Source organism: Thalassophryne amazonica, chromosome 6, assembly GCF_902500255.1.
Source record: "Thalassophryne amazonica chromosome 6, fThaAma1.1, whole genome shotgun sequence".
NCBI lineage: Eukaryota > Metazoa > Chordata > Actinopteri > Batrachoidiformes > Batrachoididae > Thalassophryne > Thalassophryne amazonica.
The window spans coordinates 3760992-3786945 of NC_047108.1; the positions used below are offsets into that span (position 1 = coordinate 3760992).

Sequence of the window (25954 nt, forward strand, 5' to 3'; positions counted from 1 at the left end):
CCGCAATGCAGAAGTCGACTGCATATTTGGCTGCGCACCGGTGCCCCTGTCGCATTGACAGCAGCACTGTTGAAGCGGTCTCTCCTCTGTTAGGGTGATCAAACACTGTTCTGAACTCCCTCACAAACCCAGTATAAGAGGTAAGGAGCTGTGAGTTTTGCTCCCAAAGCGCTGTAGCCCAAGCGCGTGCCTCACCACGAGGCAAGTTAATAACATAAGCCACCTTGCTGGCGTCAGACGCGTACATGACGGGACGTTGTGCAAAGATGAGCGAACACTGCATCAGAAAGTCCGCGCACGTCTCCACACAACCTCCGTACGGCTCTGGGGGGCTTATGTATGCTTCAGGGGATGGTGGGAGGGGTTGTTGAACGACCACTGGAACATTCATATTTTGCACAGGGTCGGCAGGAGCTGCAGCAGCGCCCTGAGCGCTCGCTGCCACCTGTGCGGAGAGAGCCTCCACCCTGCGGTTCAGGAGGATGTTTTGCTCGGTCATCTGATCCAACCGAGTCATAAAGACGGTGAGGATGTGCTGCAACTCACCAATCACGTCTCCTGCAGACGCCTGTGCACTCTGCTCTCCCATTGGCCATTCAATCGCTGGGTGACGCCCCTCGGAGTCCATGACGCTGGCCGAGATATCCTGTTGTGAAAGTGTAGTGACACGGACCCACAACAGGGGGCGCAAATGAACGGACAATAGAAGGAGTCAAATTTGAACACTTTACTGTTGTGAATGCCACAACCACACACAGCAGATTATAGAATGATACAAAGTCAATGGATAAAGGTGTCGTGTGGGCAGGCTCGACGATAGGAGACGTCCGTCTAAAGAAGAACCGGAACCACACGATTTCCTCCGCCACCGAACCCGAAGGATACTGGAGCCGCCAGGTCCCGAATCCCCCAGGTGGCCACCGTCTCCGCATGTCGGATCTGGTACTGCTGGCGAAGCGCAAAGACAGTCAAGTGTGGGTGTGTGTACACCCAGTAACAACAACGGTGGGAATTCCACCTCCACCTCAAATCACACACTCGTGCAGCTCCTGTTTCAGCACTTATCTGGAAAGAGTGAGAGGCGAAGATGTCGGCACTCTCACAAACCACCAATCAGCGGACAAGGCTCCACAGGAAAGAGGCTGCAAAAAGAGTTCAGACTAAGATACAGTTTAGTTTATGACTGAGAATATTACCTCCTTAGAAGAACGATATCTCAGCGACGTGGTGGAGGTGTCATCCTGCTTTTATCTGGGGTGAAGTGCAGATGATCGGTGACAGCTGTCATAGTTGATGAGTGACAGCTGTCACCTCGGCTGTTCCTGTGAGGCGGCAGCGCCCTCTCGTGCCTGAAGCCCGCACTTCAGGCAGGGCGCCCTCTGGTGGTGGGCCAGCAGTACTTCCTCTTCTGGCGGCCCACACAACACATGACGGACAAGTGAGGGCCCGTGGTTCTTGATGCCGCCGTCTTGCCAATTTTCCAGTAGATCAGGGCAGCACATAAGCCAAAAAGTACCAGCCCTGCTACCATAAGACCATACCATAAATGAATAAATCCTCGACATCCTCAACGGAGAAAGGCGCCAAGTATGCCACGCGCCGGGAACTCCAGGAGTCGAGGACATAGCTCGCAGGACACGTTCCATCTGGGCAGGCAGGATCCCCCGGTCCTGACCTTCTTGTAGAAAAAATGGTGTCAATAGCGTTCAGAGACCAGCTGATCAATTCCATGGTTAATCCAATAGTAGTCCAATAGATCCAGAATCCAATATAGTTTTTGAGGAATTCACAGCCTGGTGAAGTAGGGACTTGAAGGTTAAAAGCAGAGAGATAAGAGAAAGTGGAGGAGATGCAACCGCCCTCGTCGGCTTGGGACTCCGACGATGTACATTTGCCCATGTTTGATTGTAAAGTCAGACCATTCCCTAGTTCAGTGTGACAAGTGAGTGCCAATCCTCTGCCGTAATAAACATAAAAAGAGAACATAACCTCGCATCCTGTAACAAGACCAAGAAACAAACATAAAAATAAACATAGAAATAAGCCTAACTCAAATACCACTGTCCTTAAAAAGAACATGACAGCGTAATCAGTCTTCCCTCGCTGATTCCGGTCCGTGTGGGTCCTATGGACGGTTACCTCCAGTCACTTCACCCACCGCCTGGTTGTGACTCCCCCATACGTCCCCATCCCCGTCGTATTCTTCAAAACAAAATTCTGCTCTCCGTAATGTGTGCATCAGTCAGTCATCTCTCTCCGTGGTTGTAATATTTTCCCAGATGAAGCGTTCTGCTTTCTTCAAATCAGTGAAGCTCCATCTCTTCCCCTTGTGAATCTCAGATTAGCAGGATATGCCAATGTGTGTTTCACCTGGTGCTGCCACAATGTTTTCATAATCGGGGAGAACTGCCTCCATCTGTCAGAACGCTTCTTGGTCATATCTTCGTAGATCGAGAGAGTGCAGTCCTCCCATTTCAGACCCCTTTCTTTCTTTGCCACTGCAAGAACTTTCTGTTGAGCTGAGTAACTTGGAAATTTCACCAGTATCATACGTGGTGGTTGATCATCGTCCGGTCTTGGCCCTCCGCTTCTATGGCTCCTCTCAATCTCATACTCATCTCCCTCCAGGTTGAAGCCATCCCGCAATATCTTCCTGACATAGTCAATCAGAGTGGTTCCTGCTTCTTTACCTTCCTTCAGTCCAATTAACCTGATGTTTTTCCGTCTGCTTCGATTTTCCTGCTCCTGTACCCGGTTCCAAAGTTGCTCCACTTGCTGTGTTAGCCGCTTGTTTTCATTAGCTGCATTAGCAGTGCTATCCTCCACATTAGCAATGCGTGTTTCGGCTTCTTCCATTTGTGTCTGGAGGCCACACAATGTGTTTTTCAGCTCCGTAGTGTCCGGCTTTATTATTGACACGTCAGTTGCCACATGATTTAAAGTAGCCCCGATTTTCGTAATCTCTAAAAGAAGGTCTTCAATGTTGTTTTTCTGGCTTGCCTCTGGGCTAGCAGGGCAAGCTTCCATGATAGCAGTAGTTTTCAGACGGGTCTGCACACTTCTGTTGATTCATCGTAAGCTCCGAACGCTTTATTTTCTGCTTCGCCGACGACTAGGTAAAAACACTAACTGTTGGCAACAGCCATAAACTATTTACAGAGAGTTACTGTAATTTAGTTGTAAATAATTATCGACGGGGACCGAGAGCATATCTAAGGAGCAGCCATTTTCCAGGTACCCCTCACGTGACTCCCTCATGTGGGTTGTTGATGTCAGATGTGATTTTTCGCTGGAGTGACGATCGTACACAAACTCTTTTCTTTTTTTTCTGGAAGTACACAAAGTCATTGCAGTAACGCACCAAAATGTAAGTCCCTTTTCTGTGTATATAAATTAATATAATATCCAATGACAAGGATCTATTTATTCGTTATATAAAACTTTGCCTCATTGAATGGTATGTTCCAGCTTTCACCTCATGAAATATTCGTACCATTGAACTAATAAACATTCATTATTTGTATACTATTCTATTCTATTGATGCATTGATAAATGACATTGACCACACACATACAGTTGGGTAAAAAAGTATTTAGTCAGTCCCTGGTTGTGCAAGTTCTCCTACTTAGACAGATGAGAGAGGTCTGTAATTTTCGTCATAGGTACACTTCAACTATGAGAGACAAAATGAGAAAAAAATCCAGGAAATCACATTGTAGGATTTTTAAAGAATTTATTTGTAAATTATGGTGGAAAATAAGTATTTGGTCAATAACAAAAGTTCAACTCAGTACTTTGTAACATAATCTTTGTTGCAATGACAGAGGTCAAACGTTTCCTTTAAGTCTTCACCAGGTTTGCACACACTATACTGGCATTTTGGCCCATTCCTCCATGCAGATCTCCTCTAGAGCAGTGATGTTTTGGGGCTGTCACTGCGCAACATGGACTTTCAACTCCCTTAACAAATTTTTTATGGGGTTGAGGTCTGGAGACTGGCTCGGCCACTCCAGGACATTGAAATGCTTTTTTACGGAGCCACTCCTTTGTTGCCCGAGCGGTGTGTTTGGGATCATTGTCATGCTGGAAGACCCAGCCATGTTGCATCTTCAATGCTCTCACTGAAGGAAGGAGGTTTTGTCTTAAAATCTCATGATACATGGCTCTGTTGATTCTTCCCTTAACACAGATCAGTCGACCTGTCTCCTTTGCAGAAAAACAGCCCCAAAGCATGATGTTTCCACCCCCATGCTTCACAGTAGATATGGTGTTCTTGGAATGCAACTCAGCATTTTTCTTCCTCCAAACACAACGAGTTGAGTTTTTACTAAAAATTCTATTTTGGTTTCAACTGACCACATGATATTCTCCCAATCCTCTTCTGGATCATCCATATGCTCTCTGGCAAACTTCAGATGGGCCTGGCTTAAGCAGGGGGACACGCCTGGCACTGCAGGATTTGAGTCCCTCTCTGCATAGTTTGTAGCCTTTGTTACTTTGGTCCCAGCTCTCTGCAGGTCATTCATCAGGTCCCTCCGTGTAGTTCTGGGATTTTTGTTCACCATTCTCATGATCATTTTGACCCCACAGGATGAGATCGTGCATGGAGCCCCAGATCGAGGGAGATTATCAATGGTCTTGTACGTCTTCCATTTTCTTACAGTTGCTCCCACAGTTGATTTATTCACACCAACCTGCTTGACCATTGTAGACTCACTCTTCCCAGCCTGGTCCACATCTACAATTTTCTTCCTGGTGTCCTTTGACAGCTCTTTGGTCTTGGCCATAGTTGAGTTGGATTCTGACTGTTTGAGGCTGTGGACAGGTGTCTTTTATACAGATAATGAGTTCCAACAGGTGCCATTAACACAGGTAACAGGTGGAGGACATAAGCTTTTTAAAGAAGTTGTTACAGGTCTGTGAGAGCCAGAAATCCTGCTTGTTTGTGGGTGACCAAATACTTATTTTCCACCATAATTTACAAATAAATTCTTTAAAAATCCTACAATGTGATTTCCTGGATTTTTTTTTTTCCTCATTTTGTCTCTCATAGTTGAAGTATACCTATGTTGAAAATTACAGACCGTTGTTTTTTAAAACATTTAAACATCTGTGTTTTTAAATGTCTTCAGATTTGAACATAAATAATATTAATTCAAGCCTCACAGTTTGAAAACCGCTGATCTACATCGTAGTGACATTGCAACAGGTTCAGAAGTATCACAACGTTTTGGTAGTGTTCAAAAATGTTGATGAATCTCAAAGTATTTGCAAGTTAATTACAAAGCTGTCACCAGCTGCAGCACGCTGTCTGTGTATATGTATGTTATCGATGTATATTACCTCACATGCTGTTGCTATTTGCGCAGCCTATGTTTGTGTAATATGCATGCTATTATATACAGTCACAGAGGTAGCGTGATGTGCACTGATGGTCTAGTGGTTAAGGTGTTGGGCTTGAGACCAGAAGATCCTCGGTTCAAATCTCAGCCTGACTGGAAAATCACTAAGGGCCCTTGGGCAAGGTCTTTAATCCCCTATTGCTCCCGGTGTGCAGTGAGCTCCTTGTTTGGCAGCACCCTGATATTGGGGTGAATGTAAAGCGCTTTGAGCGTCTGATGCAAATGGAAAAGTGCTATATAAACGCAGTCCATTTACCATTTTACAAATGTTTATATTGAGAAGCCTGGTTTACTTTTTGTATTTGAAATGTCACAAACAAATTAAAATGCATGAAATACCAAGGGGCTGAATACTTTTGCAAGCCAGTGTACATGTGATTTCTTAATTTTTTGTTTGTTTGTTTTTTTTTTATATATATATATATATACATTTGCAAAAAATCTCAAAGAAAGCTTTTGTTCACATTGTCAAGGGGTGTTCTGTGTAGAATTTTGAGGCAAAAAAATTAATTTAATCTATTTTGGAATAAGGCTGTAACATAGCAAAATGTAGAAAAAGTGAAGTGCTGTGAATATTTTCTGGATGCACCGTAGACGACCCGTTTGAGCTGACTCCTTCACCTGCCAAGGTTCACTCATTTTCTTCACTGAGTGAAAAGAGTGGTGGCAGCTTCAGCAGGTCTCTTATTTTATTAGTTAAATGAAATTAATAAATGGCTTTTGACTAGTCACCTAATAAAAAATAATCGACTAATTGGATAGTAGCTAGTTGTCGACTATCACGACTAGTCATCCCATCACTATTGAGAACTCAATTAATTTGAGTTTTTCAGTGCTAACAACAATGGGCAATCACTTAATAGACAGATATGTTTCCACAACAATGAATGTTTGATGGAAATCTTCAGTAGTCAAATGTACCAAACGTAACTGGAAAGAAATTGTTCCAATAACTTTTCCAAAGCAACCGATTACAATTACTTTTCAGAATTTAAAAAAAGTCATCAATTACAGGTCCAATTGCTTGATAAAGTAATTATCATTGCAATTACGTTTAGACCCAACTCTGGTGTGTAGGTTGGTAGTACAACTGCCATACTCTTTGACATAGGAGGTGGGCATCACTGTGGCATGGAAATCTCTGCAGCAGTGAGTGCCAGCAGTGGCACTGTGATGACATTTTGATCATGTGTTTTAACTATTGGATCAGTTTGGTCACATGTGAAAAAACTATAGTACAACCCCAATTCCAAGGCTTCTGACTATGATTCTTGGGACCAAAAATACAACCCCAATTCCAATGACGTTGGGTCGTTGTGTAAAATGTAAATAAAAACAGATTACAATGATTTTCAAATCCTCTTCAACCTATATTCAATTGAATACACCACAAAGACAAGATATTTAATGTTCAAACTGATAAACTTTATTGTTTTTGTGCAAATATTTGCTCATTTTGAAATGGATACCTGCAACACATTTCAAAAAAGTTGGGACAGTGGTATGTTTACCACTGTGTTACATCACCTTTCCTTCTAACAACACTCAATAAGCGTTTGGGAACTGAGGACACTAATTGTTGAAGTTTTGTAGGTGGAATTCTTTCCCATTCTTGCTTGATGTACGACTTCAGTTGTTCAACAGTCCGGGGTCTCCGTTGTTGTATTTTGCGCTTTATAATGCGCCACACGTTTTCACTGTGGCTTGGACGTTGCTTGGATGGCAACATGTGTTGCTCCAAAACCTGGATATACCTTTCAGCATTGATGGTGCCATCGCAGATGTGTAAGTTGCCCATGCCATGGGCACTAACACACTCCTATATCATCACAGTTGCTGGCTTTTGAACTTTGCGCTGGGAACAATCTGGATGGTCTTTTTCCTCTTTTGTCTGGAGGACACGACGTCCATGATTTCCAAAAACTCATCAGACCACAGCACACTTTTCCACTTTGCATCTGTCCATTTCAAATGAGCTCGGGCCCAGTGAAGGCGGCGGCGTTTCTGGATGTTGTTGATGTATGGCTTTCGCTTTGCACCCTGGGCTGCAGGGCCAGCTTCCATCCATCATGTCATCAGTGGGTGTGTCCTCCTGGTAGAATATATTCCAAAAGCATAGTGCAGTCTGCTGCATCAGCTGCAGCCATGGCATCTCATGGTCAGTATATCACCCTGTGGTGTGCAAAAGTCATCAGTGCCTCAGTCAGAGCAAAAAACAGCAGAATCAGTTGGCCTGGAAACTACACCTAAGGGACAGGTCACACAGCAGTAGCTGAACAAAGGAAAAAAGTCAAAGTCACAAATCACCGAGTAAATGGTAGAGAAAACTCGAAAGCTTTGCATGGTAGAGTTTTAACTTGCACTTGTAGATGTAGCGACGAACTGCGTTAACTGACAATGGTTTTCTGAAGTGTTCCTGAGCCCACGCAGTAAGATCCTTTACACAGTGATGTTGATTTTTAATGCAGTGCCGCCTGAGGGACTGAAGGTCACGGGCATTCAGTGCTGGTTTTCGGCCTTGCCGCTTACGTGTAGAAAGTTCTCCAGATTCTCTGAATCTTCTGATTATATTATGGACTGTAGATGATGGAATCCCTAAATTCCTTGCAATTGAACATTGAGAAACATTGTTCTTAAACTGTTGGACTATTTTTTTCATGCAGTTGTTCACAAAGTGGTGATCCTCGCCCCGTCTTTGCTTGTGAATGGCTGAGCCTTTTGGGGATGCTCCTTTTATACCCAATCATGACACTCACCTGTTTCCAATTAGGTGTTCTTTGAGCATTCATCAACTTTCCCAGTCTTTTGTTGCCCCATCCCAACTTTTTTGCAATGTGTTGCAGGCATCCATTTCAGAATGAGCAAATATTTGCACAAAAACGTTTATCAGTTTGAACATTAAATATCTTGTCTTTGTGGTGTATTCAATTGAATATAGGTTGAAGAGGATTTACAAATCATTGTATTCTGTTTTTATTTACATTTCACACAACGTCCCATCTTCACTGGAATTGGGGTTGTATGTATATTAGTGGTCTTTTTTCTGTAAATGTACTCATTTATTGATGACCTGCTTCATCAGTCTTCCAGACAAAGGTTGTGTAAGGTTTGGTTGGTTTCTGTGCACCAGATCATCCGGCTGACACGGCCATTGGATTCTTGGTTGGAGCACGTGGACTTCAGCACGTTGTTCCACTGCCTGACGGACGAGGAGGTTTTACTGGTGTTTGCTGCTGCTGTCCTGGAGAGACGCATCGTTTTTATCGCTGATGAACTGAGGTATTAAACACACTGACACACTGTTTAAACACTAAAGCACCTTTCACACCGGGGCTGCTCCCAGTTGCTCCCTGTGGCGTCATGATGACGCAGGAATTTCTGCGTCACATGCGCGCAGCAGGGGGCAGAGAGGCGGTGAGAACGCAGCCTGCAGGTTCTCTGCACAGAGAAATCAGAGTGCAGTTTGGCTGCAGACAGACTGTGCACTTTGACTTCTGTTCTACTTGTTGTGCTGAGCTGCAGGGCTGCGCTCTGAGTTCTGTTATAGTTTATCTTTCCTCCCTTGACCGCGAGATGCGTGCGCGCACGAACCGTCCTTAAGCAAATGTGGAGATGTCTGGAGTTCTACTTGATGTTGACATGACCTGGACTTGTGTCCTTTTTTAACTGTGATGAGAGATTCTGAGCAGAGAAAGGAACTAACTGCCTGCAGACAATTTTTTTTCTTTTCTTTCCTCCTTTGACCGCGAGATGCGCACGCACGAGCGAGCCGTCAAGCAAATGTGGAGGTGTCTGGAGTTCTACTTGATGTTGACATGTCTTGTCTCAGGACTTATGTCCTTTTTTGTCCTTTTTTTAACTGTGATGTGAGAGTTTGAGCAAAGAACAAGGAAATAATGCCTGCAGCCAGACTTTTTTTTCTTTTAATTGTTCACATGTGCGCGCGTGAACGAACGTCCATGAGTGGACTAGAGATATCCGGACTTTTTACTGGATATTTCTGGCAATCAGTCTGCATTTTTTTTTCTTCAGTGTGTAGTTTTTACTGCATTGAGTACACGTTATAAAAACAATCCTGCATGATTTATAGCCTACTGCGGGAACAATGGAACACAGCAGGAATCATAAATTGGCTTCGAGTCACTCCGGTTAATGCCTCTTTGCCCTGGGTTACGCCTCTTTGCCCCGACTTGCGCTGGAACCACTTCCTTTCTGCGTCGAGCACAGGATGCCAAAAAATTAAACAGGTTAAATATTTCGGCGCCCGACTTGCTTCCTCCTTTGTGCCCCTCACGCTGTTGTGGCGCTGAGCTGCATCGTCTCGGCACTGAGTTGCTTCTACGCGGCGTCGTCATAATGACGCTTAGCACAACTGGGAGCAACCGGGAGCACCCCCAGTGTGAAAGGGGCTTAAGGGCCTGATTTACTGAGGTCCCAGATAAGATAGTGCTAAAGTCTGTGAGCAATGCAAACTTTGGGCAGTGAGGTGGAGACTGTTTTTCCTGGTGATTTACTCAGACTAATTGCACAGTTGATTGTGGGTGGCAACATGATGTAGACCAGTGATTTTCAACCTTTTTTGAGCCGCGGCACCCTTTTTATATTTACAAAATCCTGCGGCACACCACCAACCAAAATAATATTATAATTCTATTACCTCTGGTTTTGCGCAAAACCCAATTATGGCAATAGAAAATCGATACAGAAAACACCCCATTTCGAAAATCCTCAAGCATTTTGCGCTCTGATCTCAAGTAGGGCTGTCACGATTAGGAATTTCTGGAGACGATTAATTGTCAGACAAATAACTGCGATTGACGAATATATTGTCTTTTTTTTTTCTTTTTTCCCCCTTCTTTATATTCTACTATCGTAGTATAATTACACAACTCTAGAAGAACGTTTGGCTTCTGTGAGTGGAGAAACTGGGAATAGTGCAACATTTTTATTTTTATCTTCATTTTACATACAGTCCCAACTTTTTCTGAATTGTGGTTGTTTCTGTTGCATTTCTGATATTGTTTCTCCTCATCAGTCATGTTTTGTGCTTAAACACTGCATTAAGCCCATATTGAACAAATAAATACCTTTGGAAAGTAACAGCTGTTAAAGTTCAGAGTTCTCACCTGCTTTTTGTGATCTGTGCATCTGAACATCACCACAGCTTCTCCATGTCAGGGTTTTTTTTTTGTGGCTCAGTTCATTCATATATTCTCATTTTTTAAATATGTTTTTAAAGCTATTTGACCATTTATTTCATTTCATGATCTCATAAATTCAGCATACGATGCGCACATGGTGAGAACAGGACAGTAACGGCAGAATCACACCTTTAGAGAAAGTTCAGAGAGAAGTAAAGGCAGCTCCATGTTTTGGATTTTTTTTTTAACTTGTTCACTCGGGTTAAAATCCTCTCTGCTCCGCTCTCGCTGCGCACTGATGGTTCTCAGACTGTAACGTGTTGCGCCTGCATTCAGGAATGTCCCTCACGTACCCTCTTCCTCCCAGCCTGCAGCCTGTTGACTCCGCACGCGCACACACACACACACAGATACACACATACCGACAGCTCCGCATTTTAGACAGCTTTTGAAGAAGACGGCCACTGTTTTAATCGGCCGGCAGGACTGATCGCTCCTCAGCCTCCATGTTATTGTCCTGCCTTAAGACGAGAGCGAGGCTGCAGCACAATGACGTCAGATTCTGAGTCGTTTTATGCTTTGTGGATAAAATAAATAATTCACGGTAATCGCGAATATGAAAAATAATTGCGAATATGAAAAATAATCATGATTGACGAATATTGTAATAATTGTGACAGCCCTAATCTCAAGTGTTTTTTTAGATGTGTCGACACTTTTATTCACAATAATCTGCCACTCTAATATTCACGGAGCGCAGAGGCTGCCTTCAGTGAACCCAGTTGTGAACGAGAAGGCCCAAGTCTGACCACGGTGACATCAACGGAGGTCAGGCCGCCTTCCTCGCACACCTCCACAGCCAACGTGGTTTCTCTTTCCCCAGAGGAGCCAACCCATAACCATGGAGACGCACAACGCTATGTGCACAAGTATGTCTATTATACTATAGTACAGCGCTTTGCTACCATCTACTGGAATAAAAGAGCATTACATCATCTGCCACACTATTACAGCACATACACCTGATAATGGTGATATTTGATAATTGCCCACGGCACCCCTGATGATCGATCACGGCACCCCCGTTGAGAATCACTGATGTAGACAGTAGTATTTAAATGATGATTTATATGTTAATGGCCGTAAGCGCAAAAGGAATTGAAATAAGCGTCTTGTGGGTATGCACCTACTGCTTTATGCACAAATTCTGCCACATACCTGAGTGTGCTCACTCACGGGCAGGCACTAAAAACAAAACAAAATAATGTTTCAGACATTTAATTATTGTTCGTTATTAAGTTTACTGTAATATGTTTTACTGTAATGCTTTGACAATGTAAACATATGTTTCTCATGTCAATAAAGCTCCATTAAAAGTGAAAAGTAGAGACAGAGAGAGGAGGGAGAGACAGATAGAGAGAGAGGGGGATGAGAGACAGATAGAGAGAGGGGGATGAGAGACAGATAGAGAGAGGGGGGATGAGAGACAGAGAGAGAGAGGGGGGATGAGAGGGGGGGGATGAGACACAGATAGAGAGGGGGGAGAGACAGAGAGAGAGAGAGGGGGATGAGAGACAGATAGAGAGAGAGGGGGATGAGAGACAGATAGAGAGAGAGGGGGATGAGAGACAGAGAGAGGGGGGGATGAGAGACAGATAGAGAGAGGGGGAGAGACAGAGAGAGAGGGGGAGAGATAGAGAGAGGGGGAGACACAGAGAGAGAGGGGGGGAGACAGAGAGAGAGGGGGGGATGAGAGACAGAGATAGAGAGGGGGGAGAGACAGAGAGAGAGAGGGGGGAGAGACAGAGAGAGAGAGGGGGGAATGAGAGACAGAGAGAGGGGGGAATGAGAGACAGAGAAAGGGGGGAGAGAAAGATAGAGAGAGAGGGGGATGAGAGACAGAGAGAGGGGGATGAGAGACAGAGAGAGAGAGAGAGAGTGGGATGAGAGATAGAGAGAGGGGGGATAAGACACAGATAGAGAGAGGGGAGAGACAGATAGATGGGGGGAGAGACAGAGAGAGAGGGGGGATGAGACACAGAGAGGGGGGGAGAGAAAGATAGAGAGAGAGGGGGAGACAGAGATAGAGAGGGGGGAGAGACAGAAAGAGATGGGGATGAGACACAGATAGAGAGAGGGGGATAAGAGACAGAGGGGGGGAGAAAGATAGAGAGAGAGGGGGATGAGACAGAGAGAGAGGGGGGAGAGAAAGATAGAGAGAGAGGGGGATGAGAGACAGAGAGAGAGGAGGATGAGAGACAGAGAGAGAGGGGGATGAGAGACAGAGAGAGGGGGGATGATAGAGAGAGAGATGGGGATGAGAGATAGAGAGAGGGGGGATGACACACAGATAGAGAGAGGGGGATGAGACACAGATAGAGAGAGGGGGATGAGACACAGATAGAGGAGGGGGGATGAGACACAGATAGACGGGGGAGAGAAAGATAGAGAGAGAGGGGGATGAGAGACAGAGAGAGGGGAGAGAAAGATAGAGAGAGGGGGATGAGACAGAGAGAGGGGAGAGAAAGATAGAGAGAGAGGGGGATGAGAGACAGAGAGAGGGGGGGATGATAGAGAGAGAGAGAGGGGGATGAGAGATAGAGAGAGGGGGGATGACACACAGATAGAGAGAGGGGGATGAGACACAGATAGAGAGAGGGGGATGAGACACAGATAGACGGGGGAGAGAAAGATAGAGAGAGAGGGGGATGAGAGACAGAGAGAGGGGAGAGAAAGATAGAGAGAGGGGGGGATGAGAGACAGAGAGAGAGGGGGGATGAGAGATAGAGAGAGGGGGGATGAGACACAGATAGAGAGAGGGGAGAGACAGATAGAGAGAGGGGAGAGACAGATAGAGAGGGGGGGAGAGACAGAGATAGAGAGGGGGGGATGAGACAGATAGAGAGAGGGGAGAGACAGATAGAGAGGGGGAGAGACAGAGATAGAAAGAGGGGGGAGAGACAGAGATGGAGAGAGGGGGGAGAGACAGAGATAGAGAGAGGGGGGAGAGACAGAAAGAGAGAGGGATGAGACACAGATAGAGAGAGAGGGATGAGATACAGATAGAGGGGGGGATGAGAGACAGAGAGGGGGGGATGAGAGACAGAGGGGGGGGATGAGAGACAGAGAGAGAGGGGGGGTGAGAGATAGAGAGGGGGGGGTGAGAGATAGAGAGAGGGGGGATGAGACACAGATAGAGAGAGGGGGGAGAGACAGAGATAGAGGGGGGGATGAGACACAGATAGAGAGAGGGGGGAGAGACAGAGATAGGGGGGGGATGAGACACAGAGAGAGGGGGGAGAGACAGAGATAGAGAGGGGGGGAGAGACAGAGAAAGAGAGAGGGATGAGACACAGATAGAGAGAGGGGGATGAGACACAGATAGAGAGGGGGGGATGAGACAGAGATAGAGAGAGGGGGGAGAGACAGATAGAGGGGGGAGAGAAAGATAGAGAGAGGGGGGGATGAGACACAGATAGAGGGGGGAGAGAAAGATAGAGAGAGGGGAATGAGAGACAGAGAGAGGGGGATGAGAGAAAGATAGAGAGAGAGGGGGATGAGAGACAGAAAGAGAGAGAGGGGGATGAGAAACAGATAGAGAGAGGGGAGAGACAGATAGAGAGCGGGGAGAGACAAGAGATAGAGAGAGGGGGGAGAGACAGAGACAGATAGAGAGAGGGGGATGAGACACAGATAGAGAGAGGGGGATGAGACACAAATAGAGGGGGGAGAGAAAGATAGAGAGAGAGGGGGATGAGAGATAGAGAGAGGGGGGATGAGACACAGATAGAGAGAGGGGAGAGACAAGAGATAGAGAGAGGGGGGAGAGACAGAGAGAGAGGGGGATGAGACACAGAGAGGGGGGAGAGAAAGATAGAGAGAGGGGGATGAGAGACAGATAGAGAGGGGCTGAGAGACAGATAGAGAGAGACGAGGGGATGATGAGATAGAGGAGAGAGGGGATGAGAGATTAGAGAGGGGGATGAGACACAGATAGAGAGAGAGAGGGGGATGAGAGATAGAAGAGAGGAGGATGAGACAAGATAGAGAGGAGAGGGGGGTGTAGGTAGAGAGGAGGGGGGATGAGAGACAGAGAGAGAGGGATGAGACACAGAGAGAGAGAGGGGGGATGAGAGACAGAGAGAGAGAGGGGATGAGACAGATAGAGAGGGAGATGAGACACAGATAGAGGGGGAGAGAAAGATAGAGAGAGGGAGATGAGAGATAGGGGGGGTGAGAGAGAGAGGGGGGGATGAGAGATAGAGAGAGGGGGAGAGAAAGATAGAGAGAGAGGGGGATGAGAGATAGAGAGAGGGGGGATGAGAGATAGAGAGAGAGGGGATGAGACAGATAGAGAGGGGATGAGACAGATAGAGAGGGAGATGAGACACAGATAGAGGGGGAGAGAAAGATAGAGAGAGGGAGATGAGAGATAGGGGGGGTGAGAGAGAGAGGGGGGGATGAGAGATAGAGAGAGGGGGAGAGAAAGATAGAGAGAGAGGGGGATGAGAGATAGAGAGAGGGGGGATGAGAGATAGAGAGGGGGGATGAGACACAGATAGAGGGGGGAGAGAAAGATAGAGAGAGAGGGGGATGAGAGACAAAAAATTTTTTTTTCAAAAAACTTCGTCTCACCCTCTAAATTTGTTGTACCTAACATAAAAACACATCATGTACAATTTCATAAAACTCTAATTTTTACTGGTAGCACACAGCCCTTAAAGATTTTGCTGGCAATAACTTTGTCATATAGTATGGTCATTTCCAGATATTTTCAGTTTAATATTGATATGTCAGGACAGAAATTATACATACATTGGAAAATCAAATCTTTTCATATCCCATAAAATAGTTAACACTAAAACATGAATTGTGAGATGCAGTTCTTCTCGTACATCATGCTCCTACAATACCTACATACTGGGGTAGCGAAGATTTTGTAACAGTCAACCATTGCATTTTCATTTTATTGATGAAATACTGTTTCATTATTGATAAATTTAAATGTCTATGCTTTATATATTTCCACATATATTTTGATCTAGCTCCAAACAATAATATTCTTTATGCTTCGCAGTACTTAATATTCAAAAAGGTATGAATCAGCACAAGAACCAATTATACAGCTGTGTAACATAAGAGAACATCCTTTACATGATAATGATATTTAAGTTGCTGCATCATGACCAAGACTTGCTGCCGTTTCAGTCAGAATATAGGTGGCACTTCTGTCTGTTGTTTTGGTCCTATCCAATGCTGCTGCAAGTCCTGGTGTTACAACAGCTTTAATTTTACTGGCTTTTTGTGACACTGGCATAACAAATTCTTCATCTGGACTTTCTGTGTTCTCTTCACTCTGGCTGGAGACAGTGTCAGGTAGTGAGACATTAGATGGTCCAGGCTCCTCCAGTTTCTCTTTGTATTTTGCTTCTGCAGCTTTCCTTTTTTCTGCTCTTTGTTCTTTGGCAGTTTGTATTTTATCTATGCCTGTCATGCATCCTCTACCTTTCTCTCGCTGAGCAAGTAGGAACTGTCTGTCATCTTCAAACTTTATCATTGTTAGGACATCCTGATGTGCCATGTCAAACAAGTCCTCCAAAGATTCGCAAAACACTGTTTCATCTTTCTTCTGCTTGTCTGTATTGCGATTCTTGGTCTTTTTCAATGTTTTCCATTTTCCGAACACCTTTTCTAACTTTGTGATCAGATGCTGCTTTGCCCTCAGTGGGATTCTAGCTCTCTCCCAAAAAAGGAATTGCCATGTCTATAGAGGTCACAGCAGCATCATGGACAGTTTTCTTCAAATCAGTGTGTTTGAAGAAAAATACCTTGAGTATTTGCCCATTTGAGGGCAATTTGTTTCCCTTTATTTCAGTCGGTGGAACCAATAAGGTATATAAATGTTCTACTTCTAGTAGCTGACATGTTTTACTGAAGTTTCCAGTTAATGGTTAAGCATGTTAAGTCAGCAAGTGTCTCTTTTTACATTTATCTCATGTTAGATTCACCATCACCAAAGATCTGAAAGAAAAGAAGATGTGAATTGAAGCAAAATTTTCAGCTTGTAGCCTAAAATAACATTTTTGAAAGTATGTTGTTTGTGAGAATTATTTAAACCCAGGTGTTGTGTGGGCCGCTGAAGAGGAGGTACTGCTGGCCCACCACCACCAGAGGGCACCCTGCCTGGAGTGCGGGCTCCAGGCACCAGAGGGCGCTGCCATCTCACAGGAGCAGCCGGGGTGACAGCTGTCACCCACGACAGCTGTTACCAATCATCTGATCCGCAGCGGTATATCTGCAAGACGTCATCTCCACTTCTCTGCCGAAATATCGCTCTACCAAGGAGGTAACGATCTCAGCTGACTGTGTTGATTCTCTGACAGGAATATCTGTTGCTTGTGTGTGTTGGACAGCAGATATTCTGTTTCTTTTTTCGACGAGAGGTGGAGGTGGTTTTCCCACCATACGTGTTGCTGGGTGCACACGCACCCACATCTAACTGTTTTTGTTCCTCGCCAGCAGTACCAGATCCGACAAGCAGAGGCAGTGGCCACCTGGGTGTTCGGGACTTGGCGCCTCCAGTATTCCCGGGGTTCGGTGGCGGAGGAAATCGTGTGGTTCTGGTTCTGCTTTGGACGGACGTCTCTTATCTTCGAGCCTGCCCACACGTCACCCTTGTAATTGACTGACTGTTAAATTTCACATTCGCTGTGTTTGGTTGTGCTTTTTCACAACAGTAAAGTGTTGTTATTTGACTTCCTTCATTGTCCGTTCATTTGTGCCCCTGTTGTGGGTCCGTGTTCTTACACTTTCACAACACCAGGTATAGTTTTAAATTGAATATAAAATTATACTTTAGTTACACTCAGGTGGTTAACTTCTATCCTCTTTATAAGTGATGTGATTAGATACTGGATAATGGATAACCTATTGCACGGGCACTCGGGCAGCGATAATTGATATATTTACAACCTTCAGCTATGATGTGCTACCTCTAAATATTAATGTATGACAAAAATATTTGGCAGGCTTTCTTTTTTCCCCAAAGCATCATAAAATGAAGGGGTAAGAGTAATGAATTTCCAAATTGTATTTTTTTGAACCACCCTAGGAGACACAGATGGGGGGGAGACAGATAGAGGGAGAGGGGGAGAGACAGATGGGGGGGAGAGGGGGAGACAGATAGAGGGAGAGGGGGAGAGACAGATGGGGGGGAGAGGGGGAGACAGATAGAGGGAGAGGGGGAGAGACAGATGGGGGGGAGAGGGGGAGACAGATAGAGGGAGAGGGGGAGACACGGATAGAGGGGGGAGAGAGACAGATAGAGAGAGAGAGACAGAGAGAGGGTGAGACACAGATGGGGGAGAGACAGATAGAGAGAGAGGGGGTGAGAGACAGAGAGAGTGTGCTGTCTTTAATCTTTAAGTCTATAAAAGTAAGGCTATAAAAGTCTATTAAAAAAAATAAAAGTTCTTAATTCTTTCACCAACACATCAGATCTTGGCTTTCATCTTTGATACACCTTCTGGCAAATTGCAGCTGAATTAATTTAACAATAATGACAATAATAATATTAAAGCAAACAGAGCTCTAGTATCGGAATAATATCGGTATCAGCACATATCCAATTTCAGGTATCAAGATCGCATTGGAAATGAAAAACTGTGGATCGGTGCATCCCTAATGTGAAGTCAAACCAGAGATAAATCCTATAAAGGCTCTGAGGCCCATTTGTGCCGCAGCTTCCCTCCAGATTCAGCTGTGTCAAGTGGCAGAGAGTCTGCTACTCCCCTGGATGCAAGTATTTTATTCGTAGGATATTTCTTGTACTATCTAAATTCTCAGCCAGTCAGAAAGTCAGTACCCCCTACATCATTCACACCATTAGCATACGATTAACATACCAGTGCACATGCAGCGAAACATGAACAATCACTGGCCGCCACTTCAAGTTGGACCAATGCAATGCATTCTGGGTAAAATGTACTTGTCAATAAATGTGTCCTTATTCCTGCAGATTGCAGTGATTTATGCTACCGCTATGGTGAACATGTTTAAGTTTCTTAGAGCTTGTTAAAATTATCTCCGTAGGTGTTTTTAATGTCTAAATTCCGAAACAACGTGACCCCATAAGTGAGTGGTTGGGTTGGATTATGAGCTTCAAAATGCTGAGCTTTGTGCTGTTGAAGTGTAGTGATGTTGGAATAATCCCAGAAATTTCTCTGATTTGTTCACAAAAAGCAGACAACTTAAAAATTGTTTTTTGTTTTTTGTTTTTCCCCAGAGTCTGGCTTGTTGTACATTTCAGTCTTCAAACTGACGTATCACTCCATGAAATTATTTAATTTGTTTTATGGAGTGATACTTTAGTTTAAATAACTTTAAACTAATGTAAACTAACATATCACTCCATAAAAAAACACTATATGAAAACACAGTTATTTACTAACATATCACTCCATAAAAAAACACTATATGAAAACACAGTTATTTACTAACATATCACTCCATAAAAAACACTATATGAAAACACAGTTATTTACTAACATATCACTTCATAAAAAACACTATATGAAAACACAGTTATTTACTAACATATCACTTCATAAAAAACACTATATGAAAACACTTATTTACTAACATATCACTCCATAAAACACTATATGAAAACAGTTATTTACTAACATATCACTTCATAAAAAACACTATATGAAAACAGTTATTTACTAACATATCACTTCATAAAAAACACTATATGAAAACACAAAGTTATTTACCAACATATCACTCCATAAAAAGCACTATATGAAAACACGGTTATTTACTAACACACCACTTCATAAAAAACACTATATGAAAACACAAAGTTATTTACTAACGTACCACTCCATAAAAAAACAGTATATGAAAACACAAAATTATTTACTAACGTATCACTCCATAAAAACTATATGAAACACCAGTTATTTACTAACATATCACTCCATAAAAAACACTATATGAAAACAGTTATTTACTAACGTATCAATCCATAAAAACGCTATATGAAAACACTTATTTACTAACATATCACTCCATAAAAACACTATATGAAAACAGTTATTTACTAACATATCACTTCATAAAAAACACTATATGAAAACAGTTATTTACTAACATATCACTTCATAAAAAACACTATATGAAAACACAAAGTTATTTACTAACGTACCACTCCATAAAAAAACAGTATATGAAAACACAAAATTATTTACTAACGTATCACTCCATAAAAACTATATGAAACACCAGTTATTTACTAACATATCACTCCATAAAAAACACTATATGAAAACAAAAAGTTATTTACTAACATATCACTCCATAAAAACTATATGAAACACCAGTTATTTACTAACATATCACTCCATAAAAAACACTATATGAAAACAAAAAGTTATTTACTAACATATCACTCCATAAAAACTATATGAAACACCAGTTATTTACTAACATATCACTCCATAAAAAACACTATATGAAAACACAAAATTATTTACTAACGTATCACTCCATAAAAACTATATGAAACACCAGTTATTTACTAACATATCACTCCATAAAAAACACTATATGAAAACACAGTTATTTACTAACATATCACTCCATGAAAACACTATATGAAAACACAAAGTTATTTAAACTACTGTATCACTCCATTAAAAAAAAAAAAAACACGAGAAAAAAATTTATGGAGTGATACATTTGTTTGAATATTGAAACACAGAACAAGTTAGAGTCCAGAAAAAAATTTAATTATTGTTTGCTTTTTGTAAACAAGCAGGAGAAATTTCTGGGATTACTCCAACATCACTACACTCCATCAGCATGAGGCTCAGTATTTTGAATCTTATAATCCAACCCAACGACTCACTTATGGGGTCATGTTGTTTCAGAATTTAGATGTATCAAAAACACCTACGGACATAATTTTAACAAGAACCTTCAACATGTTCACCACAACAGTAGCATAAAGCACTGCAATCTGCAGGAATTAAGACACATTTATTGACTAGTACATTTTACCCAGAATGCCTTGCACAATCACTACAGCTTAGTTATCCTAACATGTTAGGAGTGTGATCACTTTGAATGACAGCTCGTGTGTTGATGCTGCCTTTGGTCAGAGGCTGCTGCCGTGATGGTGTTTTTTTGTTTGTTTGTTTGTTTTTTGGTATTTTACTGCAAATCTGTATGATAATATGGCTTGGTGTGGGAACAATTCTATGAAGAGATCATCTAAGGTGTGTGTGTGTGTGTGTGTGTGTGTGTGTGTGTGTGTGTGTGTGTGTGTGTGTGTGTGTGTGTGTGTGTGTGTGTGTGTGTGTGTGTGTGTGTGTGTGTGTGTGAGAGAGAGAGAGAAGAGAAATTCTTGTCCAATGTAATTTTTAATGCTAATGGTGTTAGCACTTGTAGCATCTATCTGTAGTGTCATGTTGTTTTGGGGTCTGTATCAGGGTTACGTTATTATCGATGCACCAGTATGTGTACTGGTATTCCTGTCTCCATATTTTTGATATATCAACGCTGGATGTGGTGACCCATTACTCCGTTGTTTGAGTGGCAGCTCTGAATTGACAAAGCAATTTGCATTGTCTTGCTGTGTCTCTCAGTGCAGTGGTGACGCAACGAACAACAGCAGCATGTCCGTGGCAATTTTTCATATTTATTCTTTGTTGCCTTTCAATGTCTGTGAGTGTCCTCTGGCTGTGTCAGCACAGCTAAAACAGCAACTAAAAACCGAGAACAGCAGCATACCCATGGTGAATTTAAAAAAATTGCTAAGTCTCTCTCTCTCTCTCTCTCTCTCTCTCTCTCTCTCTCTCTCTCTCTCTCTCTCTCTCTCTATATATATATATATATATATATATATATATATATAGTGAGGAAAATAAGTATTTGAACACCCTGCGATTTTGCAAGTTCTCCCACTTAGAAATCATGGAGGGGTCTGAAATTTTCATCTTAGGTGCATGTCCACTGTGAGAGACAAAATCTAAAAAAAAATTCCGGAAATCACAATGTATGATTTTTTAAATAATTTATTTGTATGTTACTGCTGCAAATAAGTATTTGAACCCCTGTGAAAATCAATGTTAATATTTGGTACAGTAGCCTTTGTTTGCAATTACAGAGGTCAAACGTTTCCTGTAGTTTTTCACCAGGTTTGCACACACTGCAGTAGGGATTTTGGCCCACTCCTCGCTACAGATCTTCTCTAGATCTTTCAGGTTTGGAGTTTCAGCTCCCTCCAAAGATTTTCTATTGAATTCAGGTCTGGAGACTGGCCAGGCCACTCCAGGACCTTGAAATACGTTTTACGGAGCCCCTCCTTAGCTGCCCTGGCTGTGTGTTTGGGGTCATTGTCATGCTGGAAGACCCAGCCATGACCCATCTTCAATGCTCTTACTGAGGGAAGGAGGTTGTTTGCCAAAATCTCGCAATACATGACCCCATCCATCCTCCCTTCAATACTGTGCAGTCGTCCTGTCCCCTTTGCAGAAGAGCACCCCCAGAGTATGATGTTTCCACCCCCATGCTTCACGGTTGGGATGGTTTTCTTGGGGTTGTTCTCATCCTGTAAATATGGTAAGTGGAGTTGATTCCAAAAAGCTCTATTCTGGTCTCATCTGGCAACATGACCTTCTCCCATGCCTCCTCTGGATCATCCAGATGGTCACTGGTGAACTTCAAACGGGCCTGGACATGTGCTGGCTTGAGCAGGGGGACCTTGCTGCCCTGCAGGATTTTAAACCATGACAGCATCATGTGTTACTAATGTAATCTTTGTGACTGTGGTCCCAGCTCTCTTCAGGTCATTGACCAGGTCCTCCTGTGTAGTTCTGAGCTTTCTCAGAATCATCCTTAACCCACAAAGTGAGATCTTGCATGGAATCCCAGACCGAGGGAGATTGACAGTCATCTTGTGTTTCTTCCACTTTCTAATAAATAATCATAACAGTTGTTGTCTTCTACCAAGCTGCTTGCCTGTTGTCCTGTAGTCCATCCCAGCCTTGTGCAGGTTTACAGTTTTGTCCCTGGTGTCCTTAGACAGCTCTTTGGTCTTGGCTATGGTGGACAGGTTGGAGTGTGATTGATTGAGTGTGTGAACAGGTGTCTTTTATACAGGTAACAAATTCAAACAGGTGCACTTAATACGAGTAAAGAGTGCAGAATAAGAGGGCTTCTTAAAGAAAAATTAACATGTCTGTGTGAGCCAGAATTCTTGCTGGTTGGGAGGTGTTCAAATACTTATTTGCAGCAGTAACATACAAATAAATTATTAAAAAATCATACATCATACATTGTGATTTCCAGATTTTTTCTTTTAGATTATGTCTCTCACAGTGGACATGCACCTAAGATGAAAAATTTCAGACCCCTCCATGATTTCTAAGTGGGAGAATTTGCAAAAACCTCATTGTGTTCAAATAGTTATTTTCCTCACTATATATATAATAAATAACAGTCGCTTTCTGAGGATGGTTGCTGGATTAAAGCATGGATAAAACCTTACCTGTCAATCAGGTCATGCTTTCAGAATAAATACAGAAGTTCACCATTCTTCCTGCTGATAGACTGTTCAGGTCAGGGGCTTATCCAGATGGAAAGAGGACAAACCCCTCCCAGCAGCCTTTGAGTAAAAGTCCACCCTTGAAGACATTTTTTGGATGTAATACTATTACTATTATTATTACTACTACTACTACTACTAATAATAATAATACATTTTCTATACCCACTTACTCCAGTTAACCATCAAAGTGGGGCTGGAGCTTATCCCAGCAGTCATAGGGCGTAAGACGGGGTACACCCCGGACAGGATGCCAGTCTGTCGCAGGGCCACATATAGACAGACAAACATCACACTGGTATGTACATCCATTCATCCATTTTCTATACCTGCTTTCTCCATTTAAGGGTCATTGTTGGGAAAGTGTAGGTACACGGACCCACAACAGGGGGCGCAAATGAACGGACAATGGAGGAAGTCAAATACAACACTTTACTGTTGTGAAAGGGCACAACACACACAACAGATTACAACAATAGACAAAAGGTCAAATCACAAAAGGTGTCGTGTGGGCAGGCTCGAAGATAGAAGACGTCTGTCCAAAGCAGAACCGGAACCACATGATTTCCTCCGCCACCAGACCCCGGGAATACTGGAGCCGCCAAGTCCCGAACTCCCAGGTGGCCACTGCCTCCGCGTGTCGGACCTGGTACTGCTGGCGAGGAACAAAAAAACAATTAAATGTGGGCGCGTATGCACCCAGCAATCCACACGGCAGGAAGACCAACTCCACCTCTTGTTGGAAAAAGAGTCTGTTATACGATACACAAAAAGTCACAAAAGGTTACTGTCGAAAAAATCTCACAGCCAGCTGAGAACGTTACCTTCCTGGTAAAGCGATATCTCGGCAAAGAGGTGGAGATGACGTCTTGCTGATATACCGATGCTGATCAGATTAGTGGTGACAGCTGTCATAGGTGATGAGTGTCAGCTGTCTCCCCGGCTACTCCTGTGAGGCGGCAGCGCCCTCTGGTGCCTGGAGCCCGCACTCCAGGCAGGGTGCCCTCTGGTGGTGGTGGGCCAGCAGTACCTCCTCTTCAGCGGCCCACATAACAGGACCCCCCCCTCAACGGGCGCCTCCTGGCGCCCGACCAGGCTTGTCTGGGTGGCGGCGGTAGAAATCGGCCAGGAGGGCCGGGTCCAGGATGAAGCTCCTCTTCACCCAGGAGCGTTCTTCAGGTCCGTACCCCTCCCAGTCCACCAAATACTGGAAGCCCCGGCCCATCCTACGGACGTCTAAGAGCCGGCGCACAGTCCAAGCCGGCTCGCCATCGATGATCCGGGCAGGAGGTGTTGCCGGACCCGGAGTACAGAGGGGTGAGGTGTGATGGGGCTTGATCCGGGACACGTGGAAAACGGGATGGATCCGCAGTGAGGCCGGAAGCTGAAGCCTCACTGCGGCTGGACTGAGTACCTTGATGATTTTAAACGGACCGATATACCGGTCCTGCAGCTTAGGGGAGTCCACTTGAAGGGGAATGTCCTTAGTAGACAACCACACTGCCTGTCCTGGCCGGTACGTAGGGGCCGGGGTCCGCCGATGGTCTGCATGGGCCTTCGTCCTCATCCGGGCCCTCAGCAAGGCAGAACGGGCGGCACGCCATACCCGACGGCACTTCCGTAGGTGGGCCTGGACCGAGGGCACACCGACCTCTCCCTCAACCACCGGAAACAGAGGAGGTTGGTACCCCAGACATACCTCGAAAGGGGAGAGGCCGGTGGCTGACGACACCTGGCTGTTATGGGCATACTCGATCCAGGCCAGATGGGTACTCCAGGCCGCCGGGTGCGCGGCTGTCACGCAACGCAGGGCCTGCTCCATCTCCTGATTGGCCCGTTCTGCTTGCCCGTTGGTCTGGGGATGATACCCGGATGAGAGACTTACCGTGGCCCCCAGTTCCCGGCAGAAGCTCCTCCAGACGTGCGAGGAGAACTGGGGACCGCGATCGGAGATGATGTCTGTTGGGATCCCATGCAACCGGATGACGTGGTGGACCAGGAGGTCCGCTGTCTCCTGGGCCGTCGGGAGCTTCAGGAGGGCCACGAAGTGGGCCGCCTTGGAAAATCGGTCCACTATCGTGAGGATGGTGGTGTTGCCCTGGGACGGCGGGAGGCCCGTGACAAAATCCAGGCCGATGTGGGACCAGGGGCGATGGGGCACGGGCAGCGGCTGGAGCAGTCCCGAAGCCCTGCGATGGTCAGCCTTGCCCCTGGCGCAGGTGGTGCAGGCCTGGATATAATCCCGGACGTCGGCCTCTAGGGACGCCCACCAGAAGCGCTGCCGGACAACTGCCACGGTTCTTTGCACCCCTGGATGACAGGAGAGCTTAGAGCCGTGACAGAAGTCCAGAACTGCAGCCCTAGCTTCTGGTGGGACGTAGAGTCTGTTCTTCGGCCCAGTTCCGAGGTCCGGGCTTCGTGCCAGGGCCTCCCGGACGGTTCTCTCTACGTCCCAGGTAAGGGTGGCCACGATAGTGGACTCCGGGATGATGGGTTCCGGTGGATCCGACAACTCCGTTTTGACTTCATCTTCATGTACCCGGGACAAGGCATCCGATCTCTGGTTTTTGGTCCCGGGACGGTAGGTGATCCGGAAGTCAAAACGGCTGAAGAACAGTGACCAGCGGGCTTGCCTGGGGTTCAGCCGCTTGGCGGTCCTGATATACTCCAGGTTCCGGTGGTCAGTGAAAACCGTGAATGGCACGGACGTTCCCTCCAACAGATGTCTCCACTCTTCAAGAGCCTCTTTCACCGCAAGGAGTTCTCGATTGCCGACGTCATAGTTCCGTTCGGCCGG

At 44.7% G+C, this 25954-nt stretch overlaps 1 protein-coding gene across 6 annotated transcripts in view; it reads left to right on the plus strand.

Annotated features, from left to right (window-relative positions):
* dennd2da (DENN/MADD domain containing 2Da) overlaps positions 1 to 25954 on the plus strand; it is a 248382-nt gene that overhangs the window by 201170 nt on the left and 21258 nt on the right. For all 6 annotated transcript variants that reach the window (XM_034171659.1, XM_034171660.1, XM_034171658.1 and 3 more), the window contains one exon: positions 8534 to 8682. In XM_034171659.1, the coding sequence (XP_034027550.1) occupies positions 8534 to 8682 (149 nt within the window). The remainder of the gene's footprint in view (positions 1 to 8533; positions 8683 to 25954) is intronic.